The sequence below is a fragment of the Bubalus bubalis genome, chromosome 11, assembly GCF_019923935.1.
Source record: "Bubalus bubalis isolate 160015118507 breed Murrah chromosome 11, NDDB_SH_1, whole genome shotgun sequence".
In the NCBI taxonomy this organism is placed as follows: Eukaryota; Metazoa; Chordata; class Mammalia; order Artiodactyla; family Bovidae; genus Bubalus; species Bubalus bubalis.
The window spans coordinates 89,417,939-89,434,170 of record NC_059167.1 but is presented as its reverse complement, the minus strand read 5'-3'; the positions used below and the strand labels follow the sequence as shown (position 1 = coordinate 89,434,170).

General features: G+C 40.4%; 2 protein-coding genes across 5 annotated transcripts in view; one reads left to right on the top strand and one right to left on the bottom strand.

The window, feature by feature from the left end:
* The window catches only part of ZWILCH (zwilch kinetochore protein), a 42,723-nt gene extending 38,478 nt beyond the window's left edge, over positions 1-4,245 (top strand). For all 4 annotated transcript variants that reach the window (XM_006050225.4, XM_006050223.4, XM_006050222.4 and 1 more), the window contains 2 exons: positions 2,339-2,453; positions 3,668-4,245. In XM_006050225.4, coding sequence (XP_006050287.2) covers positions 2,339-2,427 — 89 coding nt within the window. In that variant the 3' untranslated portion in view covers positions 2,428-2,453; positions 3,668-4,245. The remainder of the gene's footprint in view (positions 1-2,338; positions 2,454-3,667) is intronic.
* Positions 3,845-15,808, bottom strand: LCTL (lactase like). The gene is made up of 9 exons (XM_044925400.2): positions 15,575-15,808; positions 15,377-15,472; positions 13,962-14,016; positions 13,714-13,875; positions 7,856-8,130; positions 6,924-7,050; positions 6,549-6,748; positions 5,753-5,816; positions 3,845-3,960 (listed from the first exon to the last, which is right to left on the bottom strand). The coding sequence occupies exons 1-9, from the start codon at positions 15,662-15,664 to the stop codon at positions 3,845-3,847; spliced, it is 1,185 nt and encodes a 394-aa protein (XP_044781335.2). The 5' UTR covers positions 15,665-15,808.
* Between the last annotated feature and the right edge of the window lie 424 nt (positions 15,809-16,232).

Sequence of the window (16,232 nt, the reverse complement as noted above, 5' to 3'; positions counted from 1 at the left end):
TCCCCCATCCCTGGGATGCTCTAAGCAAGAATACTGGAGGGGGAGCCTTTAAAGCCCTAAAACCCAAGTGAATCAATCGTTGGACATCAGAATTTTTAAAGTTCTCCAGGTGATTTCATTGTGCCACAAAGCTTGCTGCTGCTGCTGCTGCTGCTGCTGCTGCTGTGTCGCTTCAGTCGTGTCCGACTCTGTGTGACCCCTAGACGGCAGCCCACCAGGCTCCCCCGTCCCTGGGATTCTCCAGGCAAGAACACTGGAGTGGGTTGCCATTTCCTTCTCCAATGCATGAAAATGAAAAGTGAAAGTGAAGTCGCTCAGTCGTGTCCGACTCTAGCAACCCCATGAACCGCAGCCTACCAGGCTCCTCCATCCATGGGATTTTCTAGGCAAAAGTACTGGAGTGGGGTGCCATTCTACAAAGGTTAAAGATCATCAATTTAAACATTTTATCTACATTTGTTGTTTCAGGTTTTTTTTTTTTACTTAAAGGTGATTTATGATTTTATTTATAATTTTATTTATGATTTTATTTTATGATTTTAAAAGTTTAAAATACATGAATGTGATATATTTTTCAAAAATGCCATTTTAAAATTTATTACCTGAAGATTAAACCTTTGTTAGGAGATTAATATAAGATTAAACACCTTTTAAACAAGATTAAACACTTTTTCCAATGATGCTGAGTAAGTGAAGTATACAGAACCTATCTTCTAGAGTCTTTGATGCTTCAAAAAAGAATGCAAGATATTTTGAACAGTAGAGTTAAATCTATTTGCTAATGTATTGGTCCAGTGACTTCTTTTATGAAAATAAGGAATTTTTATGAAATCATATATTTGTGTGCTTGGAAACACACTCAAACTCCATTTGACTTGAACCTTATTACCTCTTCAACCCATTATGTATTATTGATGTGTTTGTCTAGAAATTATTCAATGACCTTTGGCCCAAAGGAAGACCCACTGTTAAAGGAGGACCTCATTTGTAAAAGTCATAGATTATTCACACAAAGCTTCAGTTGTAAATATTAAAGTCCAGTAAATCATTTACTTTTGGCCAAAGATCATAGACATTTACAAAATTAGACTTTCTGTTTCATTGGACTGAGCACTTAGGTCAAATACTAGCTTTTCAAGATACCTAATGGTATGATGCTCTTGAATAAAACAATTTACAACAAAAGCAGAAGACTGAAGAGAGAGAAGTGTACTTTTAGCTGCCCTGGGAAGAGAGAATAATGACTTGGAGTTAATGAGGGAGAAAAAGTGTCCAGTAGAGTGCTACCCACCCAGGGGGTGCTCGGCAGATGGTTGCTGGTAATGGTGGGAATATGGAAACCAAAATGTTGACCCACAAGGAAGTGGACATGGTCTCGTCTAAATGTTAATTGTATCATTTATTTTTGAAATACAAAAGTCTTCAGGAGAAAAAAAAATGGATGTGTTTCTAGCTCTAAGACTATAAATCCTAAGTAGAAAATGTTTTCTGAAATATATATTACGATTAGAAAAAGACAGTTGTTTAACTGCAGCGAAAGAGGCACAAAAATTAAAGCAGTAGGTTCCCATATTTAAAATATATCTTTTTTTTTTTTACTACACCACACATTTTGTGGGATTTTAGTCCCTTTCGAAGGATCATACCTGGGCAGCCTGCAGTAGAAGCATGGAGTCCTAACCACTGGACCTCCAGGAAAGTCCCCAAAATATATAATTAAAAAATTTTTTTATTGGAATATAATTGCTTTACAATGTGTTTATAAAATTGCTTTACCATTTTGTGTTTACAGTGTTGTGTACAATACGATTTTTAAGAATCTAGTTTATCTCTTAGTTTTTTTTTAAATTAATTTTTATTTTTTATTTTTGGCTATGCTGGGTCTTCATTGCTTCTCAAGCTTTTTTCCTCTAATTGCAGTGAGAAGGGGCTTTTCTATAGTTGTGGTGTGTGGGTTTCTCATTGTCATGGCTTCTCTTGTGGCTCCCGGGCTCTAGAGCACAGGCTCAGTACTTGTGTCTCAGAGACTTAGTTACTCCACAGCATGTGGCATCTTCCTGGACAGGGATTAAACCCATGTCTCCTGCATTGGCAGGTGGATTCTTTACCACTAAGCCACCAGGGAAGCCCTCTTAGTTTGTTTAGTCATTGTTTTCAGTGCATCAAGAAGGTTAACTATTTAAAGAAATTGTCTTTGCTGATTTTTGTCTTAACTGGTTCTCTTCAGGTAGAAGACACATCATTCAGACCACCTCTTGATTATTGTAAAATTCAGCAGTAACTTAGTAGAAAAGCAGACTGGTAATTGATTTTGATCTCTCTCTCTCTCTGGTTATAGATTTCTCTGAATTAACATTAAACGGTAGCTTGGAAGAAAGGATATCCTTTACTAACATGGTTACCTGCAGCCAGGTGCATTTCAAGTGAGGTGTGCTGCTGGGGCCCTCCGTAAGGTAGTGTATTCATTCTTTATTCTCTGAAAATATTTTATAATGTCCTAAGTACCTTATGCTTTTTCTTTTTTTCTGTCTATGACATAAATGCTGATTTAATACATTTGAAATATGAATTATTAGTAATCACATAAAAGGCTTACCAGGTGTTAGCTGTGCAAGTCTAATTTCCTTTCTACCTTCTGTAGTTGAAAGAAGCTGTCATAGTCAACTGACAGTTTAATCCTAAAACCGGAGAAATGAAAAAACAATTTTTTGAGTGATAATGTCTTTGCATCTGAAATCTGTGTATATAGTAGAGAGTTTGGTTTCAAAACCATTGATGGAACAGAAAAACCCTAAACAGGCATGTTGATTTGACATTGAAAGCAAAGTTTTGTGAAAAACAGTTGTAACTCATCCCAAATGTAGGACTAAGCCCCAGATGTAAGTACCTTTTTAAAAGGTTTAACTTGAGATAGTATTAACCGAAAGAATGAATGGAATAACCCTTTCTATGATCTTACTGTTTTTGGGTTTCACCAATACTAAATAGAATCAGATAGTGAATGAGTTTTCCTTAACATTCTTTCTTAAGCTGTATTTTATATCCAATAAATGGATATTAATTTTAGCATAGTTAAGAATAAAATGGACTTTTAAAAAACTATCCAGTTACAGAGAAGATACATGAATTAAGTATATAATATTTCTTTGAGGTATTTCAGTGAGTAAAGGATACTCATTTAGCAGAAGAAAATTTCTCTTAGAAAAGCATACATCCTCATTTACTTGGTCCACATCTAGTGCTTTTGCATGATTGCCTGAAAGCGTTGTTATCTAAAGGATTGACTTTGTCATATGTAGCGCAGTCCTAATGTGGTAATCATTTCTACATTAAAATAATATTTCCAGACAGATTTTATTTTTCATTTTTATTTTTTATGTTTTGAGTTTTTTTGGCCACAAGGCATGTGGGATCTTAGCTTCCCCCCAGAGATCAAACTTGCACCCCCTGCAGTGGAAAGTGGAAGTGTTAACCACTGGACCACCAGGGAAGTCACCAGAACAGATTTTAAAATGAGATAAATCATAAAACCGTTGGTGCAGTATGATCCCTTTCTGCAAAATAAAAATCAGTGCATGATATACAGCAAAATACTAACATTGACTTTGAGAAGGGTGAGATTACAGGTAATTTTTATTTCATTTACTTTCTAATTCTTAAATCCTAGCTCAAACTGCCCCCCCCCCCCCAAAAAAAATGGACAGAGGTAATGGGAAGGTAATTATCACAAAACCTGAAAACAGATATATGCCTGAGCCTTTAAAGGAGAAAAAGGAGAAAGAAGCTGAGGAAGATCCTGATGGTTCTCTCTGAAAGACGCAGCTGCAGAACGGGTGATCGCGTCTCAGCTCAGACTCCGCAGGAGAAGCATCAGGAGAACTGCAGCGATTAGTATACAGAGGGTGCAGACTGTGGGTACCACGATCTCCGTCACGATCTGCATGTAACTTAGCAAAGGCTCTGCAGTGGTGGGGAGAGACCAACACACGGCAGATGAGAAGGCGAATGCAGCTTCATCCTGAAAGCCTCAGCTGTCCAGAAAAACTTGCAACATGGCATCATCACACTTGCTAATTCTCATTTGCTATAAAAGGGAACCTGGTGTATTAAATGTTATAAAAAATTGTGTAAGGGCTATGTGAGATACTTAGAAAATATGGATAAAGAATGCTGACTTTTGGTTCTTCACTACTATAATAAAGTCTATATGTAAGTGCTTGTGCTTACTCAGAATATTAGCAGCCATATTCCTCAGTTTCTATAATTCTCATTGGGGTGATTTAGATGATATTGGATACGTTCAGGGTGGTATGGCCGTGGACTCATTGGAGGGATTTAGGGGAAAAAAAAATTCCCTGAAAAATATTTGCAGCCTTTCAAAGGTGTGATGTGAGTTTGAGTGAACTCCGGGAGTTGGTGATGGACAGGGAGGCCTGGCGTGCTGCAATTCATGGGGTTACAAAGAGTCGGACACGACTGAGCAACTGAACTGAACTGAAAGGTGTGATTGTGTATCTTAAGAGGTATAGGAATTTCTATATTGAAAATTTTTATGGTAATTCTTACCATAACTAAATAATTTTAAGAGTGAAATGATAAGCATTATTTCATGTGCATTAATATTGTGGTAGACGTTTATGAAATGCCTGCTGTTAGGTTTTGTGCCAGGTACCCTTGTTACTGAGATAAATAAGGCACAGACCCATGGAGCTCGAGGGCTCAGTAGTAAATTCTACATCATGTTTCTGTATTATTTTAATTTAATGGAGTATACATCTTTAATATTGCTTGATTATTTAGATGAGGGAGGAGGGGACAGTGGTATATTGGCCTGTAAAAATAGCTGAGTTGGTAGGATTTGAGCTAGCATTTTCCACCTCTGATATCACATTAAAGATGAATTTGTTAAATGTGTGTAACGGTAAAAAAAAAAAAAAAATTGTTAAAACAGGAAGTGTATTTCTCTCGTTGCCCTTATGTATGGTGGTTTAGTTGCTAAGTCATCTCTGACTCTTGTGACCCCAGAGATTGTAGCCTGCCAGGCTCCTCTGTCCATGGGATTCCCAGGCCATAGTACTGGAGTGGGTTGGCATTTCCTTCTCCAGGGGATCTTCCCGATCCAGGAATCAAACCTGGGTCTCCTTCATTGCAGGCAGACTGACTGAGCTACAAAGGAAGCCCCTTATATGTAAAGACAAACTACAGAGAAACAGATGATATGCGCTGGCATTTCTTGATGCATGTTTACTATCCTGCTTATGCCACGTCTCTGACCCTTTTAGATCCTATTGCATTAGAAATGCCTTCTGTGAGAGCAAGGACCTTGTTTTGTTTATTGCTATGCCCCCAGGGCTTAAAACACCCTTGAGCCAATAGTGACTAATAATTACTTGCTGAGTGAGTGAATATAATGTCTAGAGTGTTTGTAGGTTTTTCTTCATTGCATTTGGTAGAATGGTTGAATCTCTCCCTCCTTCCAACAGCCCACAATAACAATAGTAGATTTATAAATTTACACTATCATTCAGAATAAAACTAGAGTAGATAAAATATTTCTTTTTCATGGTAGATTTTTAGAAAACATTTTAAATGCTGATAGAAATTTGACATTGCTTCAAAGTAAAGGAAAAAAGTCCATTTCTAATCATGTGGTTTAGGAAGATTGACTTAAGATGCATCCACATTTTGAGATTTTGGTAATACCACTACATATGTTAATTACATGGTTTAATTATCCAATAATTAAACTCACCTGCAGCAAGCATCTGGTTGTTGATAGAGCAAATTTCCAAGGCTTTGAAGTACCAACTTTCCACCTAATAAAAACCCACTTGGTAAGTAAAGTTGTCTTAGACTATGTTTGCACTGTTTGAAATCATTTTTGGAATAGTGTGGGGTAAATATTTTTCCAAGAATCTGCTTATAGTTTAAATCAGTTAATATTTATTGAACGCCTGTGCATCATTGTGAGGGAGCTAAAGAGCAGTTTTGATTCTTATAATCTAGCTATCTTTTTCTAATAATGCATTACTATCTTTTCTACTAATGCAAAAATAGTGAATACCTGATAACCATCAGTCACTGCTTCTATTTATAGTCCAACTAGGCTCACCCTAAAAGAATGTTGATGAACAAGTGAGATTTTTTCAAAAGAATTAAGACACTCTGAATTACAACTTACATTCCCTGCCATTGGGTGCAACAGCATAGAGAATAGAGAGCTAATAGAAAAACGTGTAGGTTATAGAAAATGGGAGGTTTTACAGAATATTTTTTACTATTTTAATCTCATTTTGGAAATAGTGCACTTGTATTGCTGTGCCATTTGGTGGGAAAAGAAATGAAAAATTTTAATAACCCTAGTCTGCTCTTAATGCTCTGTGTGCTAGGATTGCATTGTCCTTACCCCCGTTCCAAGCAAATAAGCAAGGAGGGGAAAAAACACCGGGCTCTGTTCCCAGATACCCCTGTGAGGTGCTTGCTAAACTCTGTACTCCAGTTACCTAGTTCTAAAATCCAGAAAGAATAATATTGAGAAATATTCCTACCTCTCTCTGATTGGGAAACCCATTGGCAATGATGATCCTCTTGTAATATTCAACTGAAGCCTTTGGATAGCGCGGCCTATTTTTCTTGTTGAAATCAATATAGTAGAATCCATATCTATCTGAGTATCCTCTCTCCCATTCAAACTTATCCAACAGAGACCAGGAAGTATACCCTTTTACATTAACACCATCTTTGATAGCTGCAAAGATATTTTATTCCATTTTGAATATGTTTTGTTTTCTTTGAAAAACAGTATTGTGAAGATAACCTTAAATATTTTCATTTATGAGATTTAGAAACAGTTTTAATCAATCGTGTTATCAAATTTTGCCCAAGTTGAATAAAAAGATACGTGAAGACAGTTTGTATCTTACCTTTTAGCATTTCATTTGTGTATCCTTTAAGATATTGAATTCTCCACTCATCACACAATTGGGTACAGTGTAATTTTTGAGACGCTCCATTTTCTGTCACATATATGAGTGGATTGCCGTATTGAGTCTGAAAGGAATCATGGCAACACATATTGAAGCCTGCCATATTCTAATTGGGCATTCTAATTGGCATTTAGTAGATGCCAGTTAGCATGTTTATTTAGAGATGAATGTAGGCAGAAGGCAAGTTCATATAGAAAAAAATTATATATATATGTATGTATATTTATTTTTGGCTGCACCATGAAGCAAATGGGGTCTTAGTTCCCTGACCAGGAATTGAACCTGTGCCCCCTGCATCCCTGGACTGAAAGCATGGAGTCTTAACCACTGAACTACCAGGAAAGTCTCAGAAGACATTTCTTGACAAGCCATCATTTTAGAGAAAATATGCTTCAGGTCTTGTTTTTGTCTATGTATTCCATTGTAGGTGAGAAGAGCAGAAAAGTAAGTATGAGATTTTTGAAGTTTATTTATAAATGTATATAGTATCTGTATCACATGTAATCATATATTGTTATATATGATATATATGCATATTACATGAATTTATATAAGATATAACAACCATGTATATGATCTCTATATATGATTATTAGTAAACATTCATCTTTTTTTTGGCCATGCTGTGTACCATGTGGGATCTTAATTCCCTGGCCAAGGATTGAACCTGTGCCCCCTGCAATGGAAGTTGAGAGTCTTAACCATTGGATCACCAAGAAAGTCCACATTAGTCTTTCTTTAAGGCCTGTATCTAGTAGCTTCTGAAGTGTAACTGGGTTTTTTAATTAACTTTAAAATGCAGGCACCTGAGCTTATGCTGTAAAAACATGAATTCAGGTAAAAAATGTCCTTCAGCTTAATGTAGTCACCTGAGCAAAATTGAGAAGCCTCCGAAATCCCCATGGCACAGAATATAGCCATTTAGATCCCAAATCAAGCCAGTTTGGGTCAACCAGTTCTACTAAGTCACGATCATTCTGGTAGCTGGGCCCCTGGCCAGAAGGATAGTTCCTTTCCATGATGTACCGAGTCGTAAAATGGCCTAAGCCCAAGAAGTCAGATGTGCCTTTAATGTAGCTCTTCTCCTGGAGTGAGAACACTGGCAGCCTTGACATTTCCAGGCCTTGCTCTGCACTCTTTCTTCCTAATGAGAGAAAAAAGTAGAACTTAACCAAGTTTTATTTTCTCACATTCTGTTGTCATACCATGATGATACTGGTGTGTTGACATGAAAGCCAATATCCAGATCCTGGGCTTTGGAATGCATCAGCATGGAAATTATAATCTTAGCCTTTCTAACTGCAATTTCTTCATTGGAATGCTAGCCAAAAATTTTTCAGTTCATATTGCTTAAAAGTAATATTTTCACAGATTACTCAGTAAGTGGTATATGGAAAATTGTGCAGCTATCTGGAAAAAAAGTAGAACTAGGTTATTCCTTACATCAAAAATTGGTAATTTTGTTTGCCTCTTGGAAGGGAACTGGAGGCCAGTGGTACTCTGGCAAGTGGGGGAGAGACATGTTCAGGCCTGTGGTGGTGTCAGCTGGCACCACCTCTGTGTTGGGCAGTGTCCTCACTTTCAAAATTGTAAAAGTGTATGTCCTTTCACTGACCGATTGTAAAATCTACTTATCCTACACTACTCATATAAAAGGATGTATGTACAAGGATCTTCATTAGCAAAAGTTTGGAAGCAACCTGAAGGTCTGTCAGGAGAGGCTAATCAGTAAGTAAGTGATGGGATGTGTTACATCAGTACCACATTCTGCAGCCATTAGAATGAATCAGGCGGTGTTTCATGTACCAGCATAGAAGAGTGCCAAGATGGGTGCTCGAGTGGAACAAAGATGCAGAGCATTATGAATATATAAGTATGTACACATACCTAGCAGCAGTGTTTTTTGCTTATGCGTGCACAATCCATCTCTGAAAGTGTACTTCCTTCTGGGGAGGATAGGAACAGTGAGGTAGGGGAGGGAAGGAAGTTTAACCTTTTTCACTTTTTTATACTTAAAAAAATTTTTTTTTAAATTTTCTACACTAACATTGATGTTCGCACCATCCTAAGGGTAGGTTCACCATTATCTTCAAAAAATGTTTTAAAGACAAATTCCGTTGTTTGAGGCTTAAAGAAAGACATAAATTAAGGTCAGAAATTTGCTGCCTCCAAAACATATAAAATGAGTGCTCAGGTTAAGACTTTATTCATAGAAAGCTTAGTAAATGGCTGTCATCCTCCCTGTCATGACCCTCACCATCATCTATGTTTTTACATCATTCTGTTTCATTCTGTTTTTGGGGAACTACAACTAGATGTTTAAAAGATAACACTTTGAAACGTCTTTGTATAAACTAGTCAAAAAAAGTTTAAGTCAATGTATAAAGGAAAGTAACATTTTTATATGAGTTGATAACTAAAAATGCAGTGATAAAAATGTTTCCAAAGAGGTTACTGGTTTAGATTAAATGAGTGAAAAGATTGTATTATTAAATCCATGTAAATATTAAACATTATTATTTTCAGTTATATTTAGGAACTTGAGAAAAACCTTAGGAATTGTCCCTGTGGTGTCTACTACAATAGCCGCTCACCATATGTGGCTATTGGAATATGGCTAATGTGACTGCGTCCTCAACTCAGTCACACTGAAGGATTGAACTTTTAATTTTGTTTGATTGGAATTTAAATAGACACAACTGGGTACAGGCTCTCACATTGAGCAGCACAGGTATAGAACATGTAGAACATTTCCATGATCACCAAAGGTTCCGTTGCACAGCACTGGTCTAGAATTACCTTTGTTCATGTATTCATTGTGAATGAATGCTCCAGAGATGCCTGCAAGTAATTTGCGAATGAGATTTCAGGCAGAGTGCTTTCACTACTAAAGAAAATATTAACTGTTTTGTCAACTATAGTCAATAATGCTGGAGGAAAAAAAGAAAAAACTACTTAGAAGATCCTTCTTTCCACATTGTAAAAAGGAAAAATTGAGCCCTGTTCTTCCTTGAATTATCAGAGTTGGAGTTGGTGGGGTCTAGGTTTATTGACCTTAAGCCCAAGAACTTCTCTAGGATTCGTAATCAGTTTGGCTCTTTCGTACAGTCCTGTGGCGCCTGCAGTGGCTTCTGAGGGTCCTGAGAGCGCAAACCCAGCGTGTGAATGATGGGGCGTGTGTAGGAATGCTCCATGTGGGCACTGTCCCATATGAGGGCTTTTTTCTTATACATCTTCAGGAATGATTTTCTCAAGATTTTGAGTGTATATGCACAGATGTATCACAGAACTGGTTGTTGTCAAAAGATTTTCAGAGATTATTTTCTCTAATCCCTTCACTTTTTTTAACTGTAAAGTTTTTGTTTTGTTTTTTTTTTAATGTGTAACATAGGCAAAATTATTTAAGTCAATACATTTGAAAGGAATTCCGCATGTTCTGGTTCTTTCCACTGGCAATCACCTTAGTTCCTCCAGTCATAATTTCCAAGAGAATACAGCCCTTTCAAAAAGATTTGCTCAATCCACAGCCATCATGTCAGTCAGCCCACAGGGCCTCTTTGATCTCCATTGGAATAGGTACACACTTCAAAATTCCCCACCTATAATCTTTGAGATCCAGTTTCCTCAAACAATTTATTTTAGGACTCTTGAAGTTAAAGATAGCAAGTATATTACTATACATTCCTTAATCTTTTCTAATATTGGAAAGTCTTGTTATATCCAATTTTTACTCATTAGCCTAGCAAAAAGTGTTACCAGTCTCACTCACCACTTCAATAGAATAACAACAATGGAAGCAAAACTTGCATCCTCAATGTGGTCACATTAACAATTTATGAACACTAATCCCTTCATTTTTAGATGATAAAGACTGAGACAGGAAGAGGTGAAGCACCTTGCCCAGAATCACTCACTGGTTAGTGACCGAGTTGGAATTAGAACTTGCTGCCAACTCTTCTAGAGAAGTCTGATAAATGGTCTGATAAATTTCCCCTTTAGAAGGGGAAATTTTTGATACGTTGATGCAAACATTCTTAGTCAAACATTAAAATAATGCTGATGCATGAGATTTTAATCTATTTCACTGTCATCCTTGTCTTTTCCTAGGGAGGCTGAAACCAAATCACAGTTACATGTTTTAGATTGGCTGGACACTGCTGGTTACCTACCCAGTCCCATGCTGGTCTGCTTCCGTGTTCTCCTTCTCATCCTCTTTCCAAGGGCTACATCCTTTCTGTAAGTCTTAGTCCCCTCCTCCCACCCCCAGACTCGGAGGCTCTAGTCCTGGTGGTCTAGGGCATCTTGGGGCTAGTGACAGTTCTGTTCCCTGAGGCACAAAGGGGACAAAGAACTGTACAACACAGATCTTCACGACCCAGATACTCAAGATGGTGTAATCACTCACCTAGACCCAGACATCCTGGAATGTGAAGTCAAGTGGGCCTTAGGAAGCATCACTATGAACAAAGCTAATGGAGGTGATGGAATTCCAGTTGAGCTATTTCAAATCCCAAAAGATGATGCTGTGGAAGTGCTGCACTCAATATGCCAGCAAATTTGGGAAACTCAGCAGTGGCCACAGGACTGGAAAATGTCAGTTTTCATTCCAATCCCAAAGAAAGGCTATCCTAAAGAATGCTCAAACTACCGCACAGTTGCACTCATCTCACATACTTGTAATGTTCAAAATTCTCCAAGCCAGGCTTCAACAATACATGAACTGTGAACTTCCAGATGTTCAAGCTGGTTTTAGAAAAGGCAGAGGAAGCAGAGATCAAATTGCCAACATCCGCTGGATCATAGAAAAAGCAAGAGAGTTCCAGAAAAACATCTATTTCTACTTTATTGACTATGCTCAAAGCCTTTGACTGTGTGGATCACAGTCAACTGTGGAAAATTTTGAAAGAGATGGGAATACCAGACCACCTGACCTGCCTCTTGAGAAATCTGTATGCAGGTCAGGAAGCAACAGTTAGAACTGGACACACTGGTTCCAAATTGGGAAAGGAGTACGTCAAGGCTGTATGTTGTCACCCTGGTTATTTAACTTATATGCAGAGTACATCATGAGAAACACTGGGCTGGATGAGGCACAAGCTGGAATCAAGATTGCCAGGAGAAATATCAATAACCTCAGATATGCAGATGACACCATTCTTATGGCAGAACGTGAAGAAGAACTAAAGAGCCTCTTGATGAAAGTGAAAGAGGAGAGTGAAAAAGTTGGGTTAAAGCTCAACATTAGGAAAACTAAGATCATGGCATCTGGTCCCATCACTTCATGGGAAATAGATGGGGAAACAGTGGAAATAGTGGCAGACTTCATTTTGGGGGGCTCCAAAATCACTGCAGATGGTGACTGCAGCCATGAAATTAAAAGATGCTTACTCCTTGGAAGGAAAGTTATGACCAACCTAGATAGCATATTAAAAAACAGAGACATTACTTTGCCAACAAAGTTCCGTCTAGTCAAGGCTATGGTTTTTCCAGTAGTCATGTATGTATATGAAATTTGAACTATTAAGAAAGCTGAGCACCAAAGAATTGATGCTTTTGAACTGTGGTGTTGAAGAAGACTCTTGAGAGTCCCTTGGATTGCAAGGAGATCCAACCAGTCCATCCTAAAGGAAACCAGTCCTGAATATTCATTGGAAGGACTGATGTTGAAGCTGAAACTCCAATAATTTGGCCACCTCATGCAAAGAACTGACTCATTTGAAAAGACCCTGATGCTGGGAAAGATTGAAGGCAGGAGGAGAAGGGGATGACAGAGGATGAGATGGTTGGATGGCATCACCGACTCAGTGGACATGAGTTTGAATGGACTCCGGGAGTGGTGATGGACAGGGAGGCCTGGCATGCTGCAGTCCATGGGGTTGCCAAGAGTCAGACACGACTGAGCGACTGAACTGAACTGAACTGAGGCTCAAAGGGAAGTCAGCTGGAAGTAGAAGCTGTTTCTTAGGAAGATGTTCCTTGTTCTTAAAAACAGATGATAGTACTATTCCCTTTTTTACTGCTTCAGAGTGTTGATGTACAAAGATGTGGTGCCTGGAGCTCCTGTAGCCACCTTGTGGCCTTGGAAAGTAGACGATGAGTTAGCTAAAAGTGCCAGAGTGGAGAGATGAATCTGGGTTCCCAAAGACATCCCTGAATGCTGAGTTAACTACTTGTGGATCACCCTTTTCTGCATCTCAGGTAAGATGATAAATCCTCTACTTTTCAATCCATTTCATTTGCAGTTTTCTATGAAGTGGCAGTTAAAAACACTGAAATTATAGCATTGTCTTTATTCTCTTCTCTGACACTGTGGACACCAGAACTTGGAAAGTATTCCTCAAAAGATAAAAAGAACCAGCGATAGGACTGAGCCCACCCAATGCCATGTCTTTGACTCCTCACCCCTACTTCGCTGCATCTGGGTGGAGTGGAGTGGGGAGGAGGAGACAGGACAACGGAGCACAGAAGAGAGCTGCTTTGAGAATTGCAGCTGCTTTTCCCCTGGATTCTGATAGTCTCGTTTTCCAGGTCAGAAACCTGTTTGGATGTCCCTCACCCTTCCAGGTCAAATAACCAGATCTCAGTTCTTTGGGGGCTGGGTTATCCCTTGAGTGCTTCACCCAAACCAGCCCTGCATGTTCTTCTCTCCCCCTGACTTTCCATCCTCTCACTCGAGCTCCGTACTGTTGGTGTGCTACCTGGAGCCTGAAAAGATGACATGGCTCACCGATATGGTCCTTCATGACTTGGGGGTAGTCTCCAGCGTAAATGGGGTTGGCAAACCAGCCCAGGCAGAACTGTAGGTATCTCTCGGCAGCCTCTATGTCCTTGGGGTTACTAAGGTCCACAGGTTCCCCCCAGTCGCAGTTTAATGAAATCCCCACCAGACCTTAAAAGAAAGAGAAGGGGGTGGCAGGCAGAATGACCCCGCTCCCCGGTCGCTCTGTCCTCGGGGCCCTCGGCGGCGGGACTCACCTTGCTGCTGGCCGCGCCACGTGTCGTTGTAGGCATGCCAGGCCTGGGCGTGGGCCTGGAAGAGAGAGGAGTCCGTTGGGGTGCCCACCTGCTCCATTTCTCTCCTCCCTTTCAACCCAAGGGGGGCTTTCTCTCCTTTCTAACTCTGGAGATCATTTTAAGCTTTATCCTTTTCATGAGTCCAGCAGTAATTAGCCCAATCCATAGTCTCCCTTCCTCTGACTTCCGTTTTCTTTGTACTATGGAGGAAACTTGGTCTAAATCTGGCATGGACACATAAGCCACCACTTTGCGTTATTTATTGTTTCTAAGATTTTTGCTAACGTGTCTGTTTTGTTCCTGGTTGTCCTACGCTGTCACTAGGCATTGCTTTCAGCACACGTACTCAGGAAATTAGGGAAACACCAAGCATCTGAAACAGTCTTGAGAAATAGAATGCAAAATGTGCCAACCGGCCTTCTCTCCACATTCTCCCCCAGGGACCCGCTGATGTCTCAGAGCTCTGCCCTTTAAATATTCACAGTTAAAGAAATCCTAAGCTAAGTAGGGAAAGAATGAGAAAGTTCTCTTGCTGACATGAATTTGAGGGTCTGGTATGTCCCCAGTGGTCCCTTGCCTGCCTGCTTGATCAGATTGTCCACCTTCTGTTGAGAGACCACTGGGGGCCGCCCCATCATGCCTGGCATTCATCCCCAGTCATCATCATATATGTCCTGGAATGGGACCCACTTCTTTCCCCACTTCTCAGGCCTTTCTGGTGGTTTATAATTCCGCCTGTCCTCCGTGTCCTCCTCAGTTTTTGCCCGAACTGAGCCTGGCTGCCCCTACAGACCGCTGCAGCCGCTGCAGCTCTTCCCAGCAGATGCCATTGTTTTCCCCTCACACACCACATACCTTACGAGAGTGTCTGCCTTGCTCTTTGTTGTTGCTTCCAAATGATTTCTCCTTCCTCCTCCAAAAACTCCAGATCCTCTGAAGTCCGTGCTATCAGACAAGCACTCCTAAGCCATTCCTACTGCTGTCCTTCACCAACCTCCTCTTACTTCTGCTCATGCACTGAAGATTTTCTCCCCTAGCTCCCTGTCATCCCCCTTTCCTCCTGTCACCATGCCCCACAAGGCAGTTTAGACCTGTAGATGACAAGTTTTCACACTCATGTGCTCCAGCCCCTTGGCCAGATTGCCAGCTCTAGGGAGCCATCCTGGCATCTGGTCGCAGTGTCCAGCAGAGCACTGGATGGGACCCTCCCTCGTAGATGCTCATAGATGGAAGGGAAGGGAATGGTGCACAGGTGCGAAGGAGGAGGCGGCAGAGGACTGGGCTCAGACTTGGGCCCCTGGGGCAGGCTTAGCTGTCACTGGTGCTCACCGCTCCACTTTGACCCTGGCCTTCACTCCCAGAAGGACCCACCTCACCTTAATGACGTGATGTGCCGCCTTGTACAGGCCTGTGCCCTGGAGCTTCAGGCCAGGTGCGTGGTGGCCCGTCTCGTAGCCCTCTTCTGCCATTGTCTGCAGGGATGGCAAGTGAGAACCACAGGACCTGTGAGAAGTGACAGGGTGCGCTCTTGGCTGGAAAGTGGGTTTTCCCACCTGGAGCGGGGGTCTGCTTACCCGAGGATCACTGAAAGTAACCCAGTGTTTCACACGGTCCCCAAAAGCCTCAAAGCACAGGCTGGCATAATCACTGAAGTAGCTGGCCATGCTCACGTTCTGCCACCCGCCGTACTTGGCCTGGAGCAGCTGCAAACAGAGGGGCGGAGAGAGAAGCAGGTGCCCCAGGGGCCGTCTCCAGAAAAGACTTTTGGGGTCAATGGGCCAAGTTTGTGGAAGAAACTTGGCTGACTGGAGCTACAGGGGATGTTTAGAGGAAAGGGGAGCAAAGATACAGGGTCTCAGGCGTTAAAACTTGAAGTTTTAGGGGGGTGGAATGGGTCAGGTGGGAGGGCAGTCCAAGAGGGAGGGAACATATGTGTATATATATAGCTGATTCACTCCATTTACAGCAGAAACGTACACATCACCACAACTTTGTAAAGCACTTACACTCCAATAAAGAGAGGAAAAAAGACAGGAAGATAGTGGCAGTGTTTAACTGTAGAGAAATATGCAGACATGTTATACCTTATACAAACAAGAGGGAGGAAGCAGAGAAAGTTTGAGATTCTCATGCTTAAAAAGAACTGTATAGAATGAGTATTTACGAAAAACTGCCAGAGGAAAGAGGTCTGATCATGAGAAAAGAATCTTGATTATAAGAAGAAATAAGACA

What these genes read in the sequence shown, in the direction of transcription:
- LCTL (XM_044925400.2), bottom strand. Translation starts at nt 15,664, where the DNA reads ATGGCCAGCTACTTCAGTGATTATGCCAGCCTGTGCTTTGAGGCTTTT. An exon ending in GGCTTCTCAATTTTGCTCAG is followed by an intron (nt 7,051 to 7,855) that starts GTGACTACATTA and finishes GATTCCTTTCAG; the next exon opens with ACTCAATACGGCAATCCACT. An exon ending in CAACCAGATGCTTGCTGCAG is followed by an intron (nt 3,961 to 5,752) that starts GTGAGTTTAATT and finishes CCACCACTGCAG; the next exon opens with AGCCTTTGCTAAGTTACATG.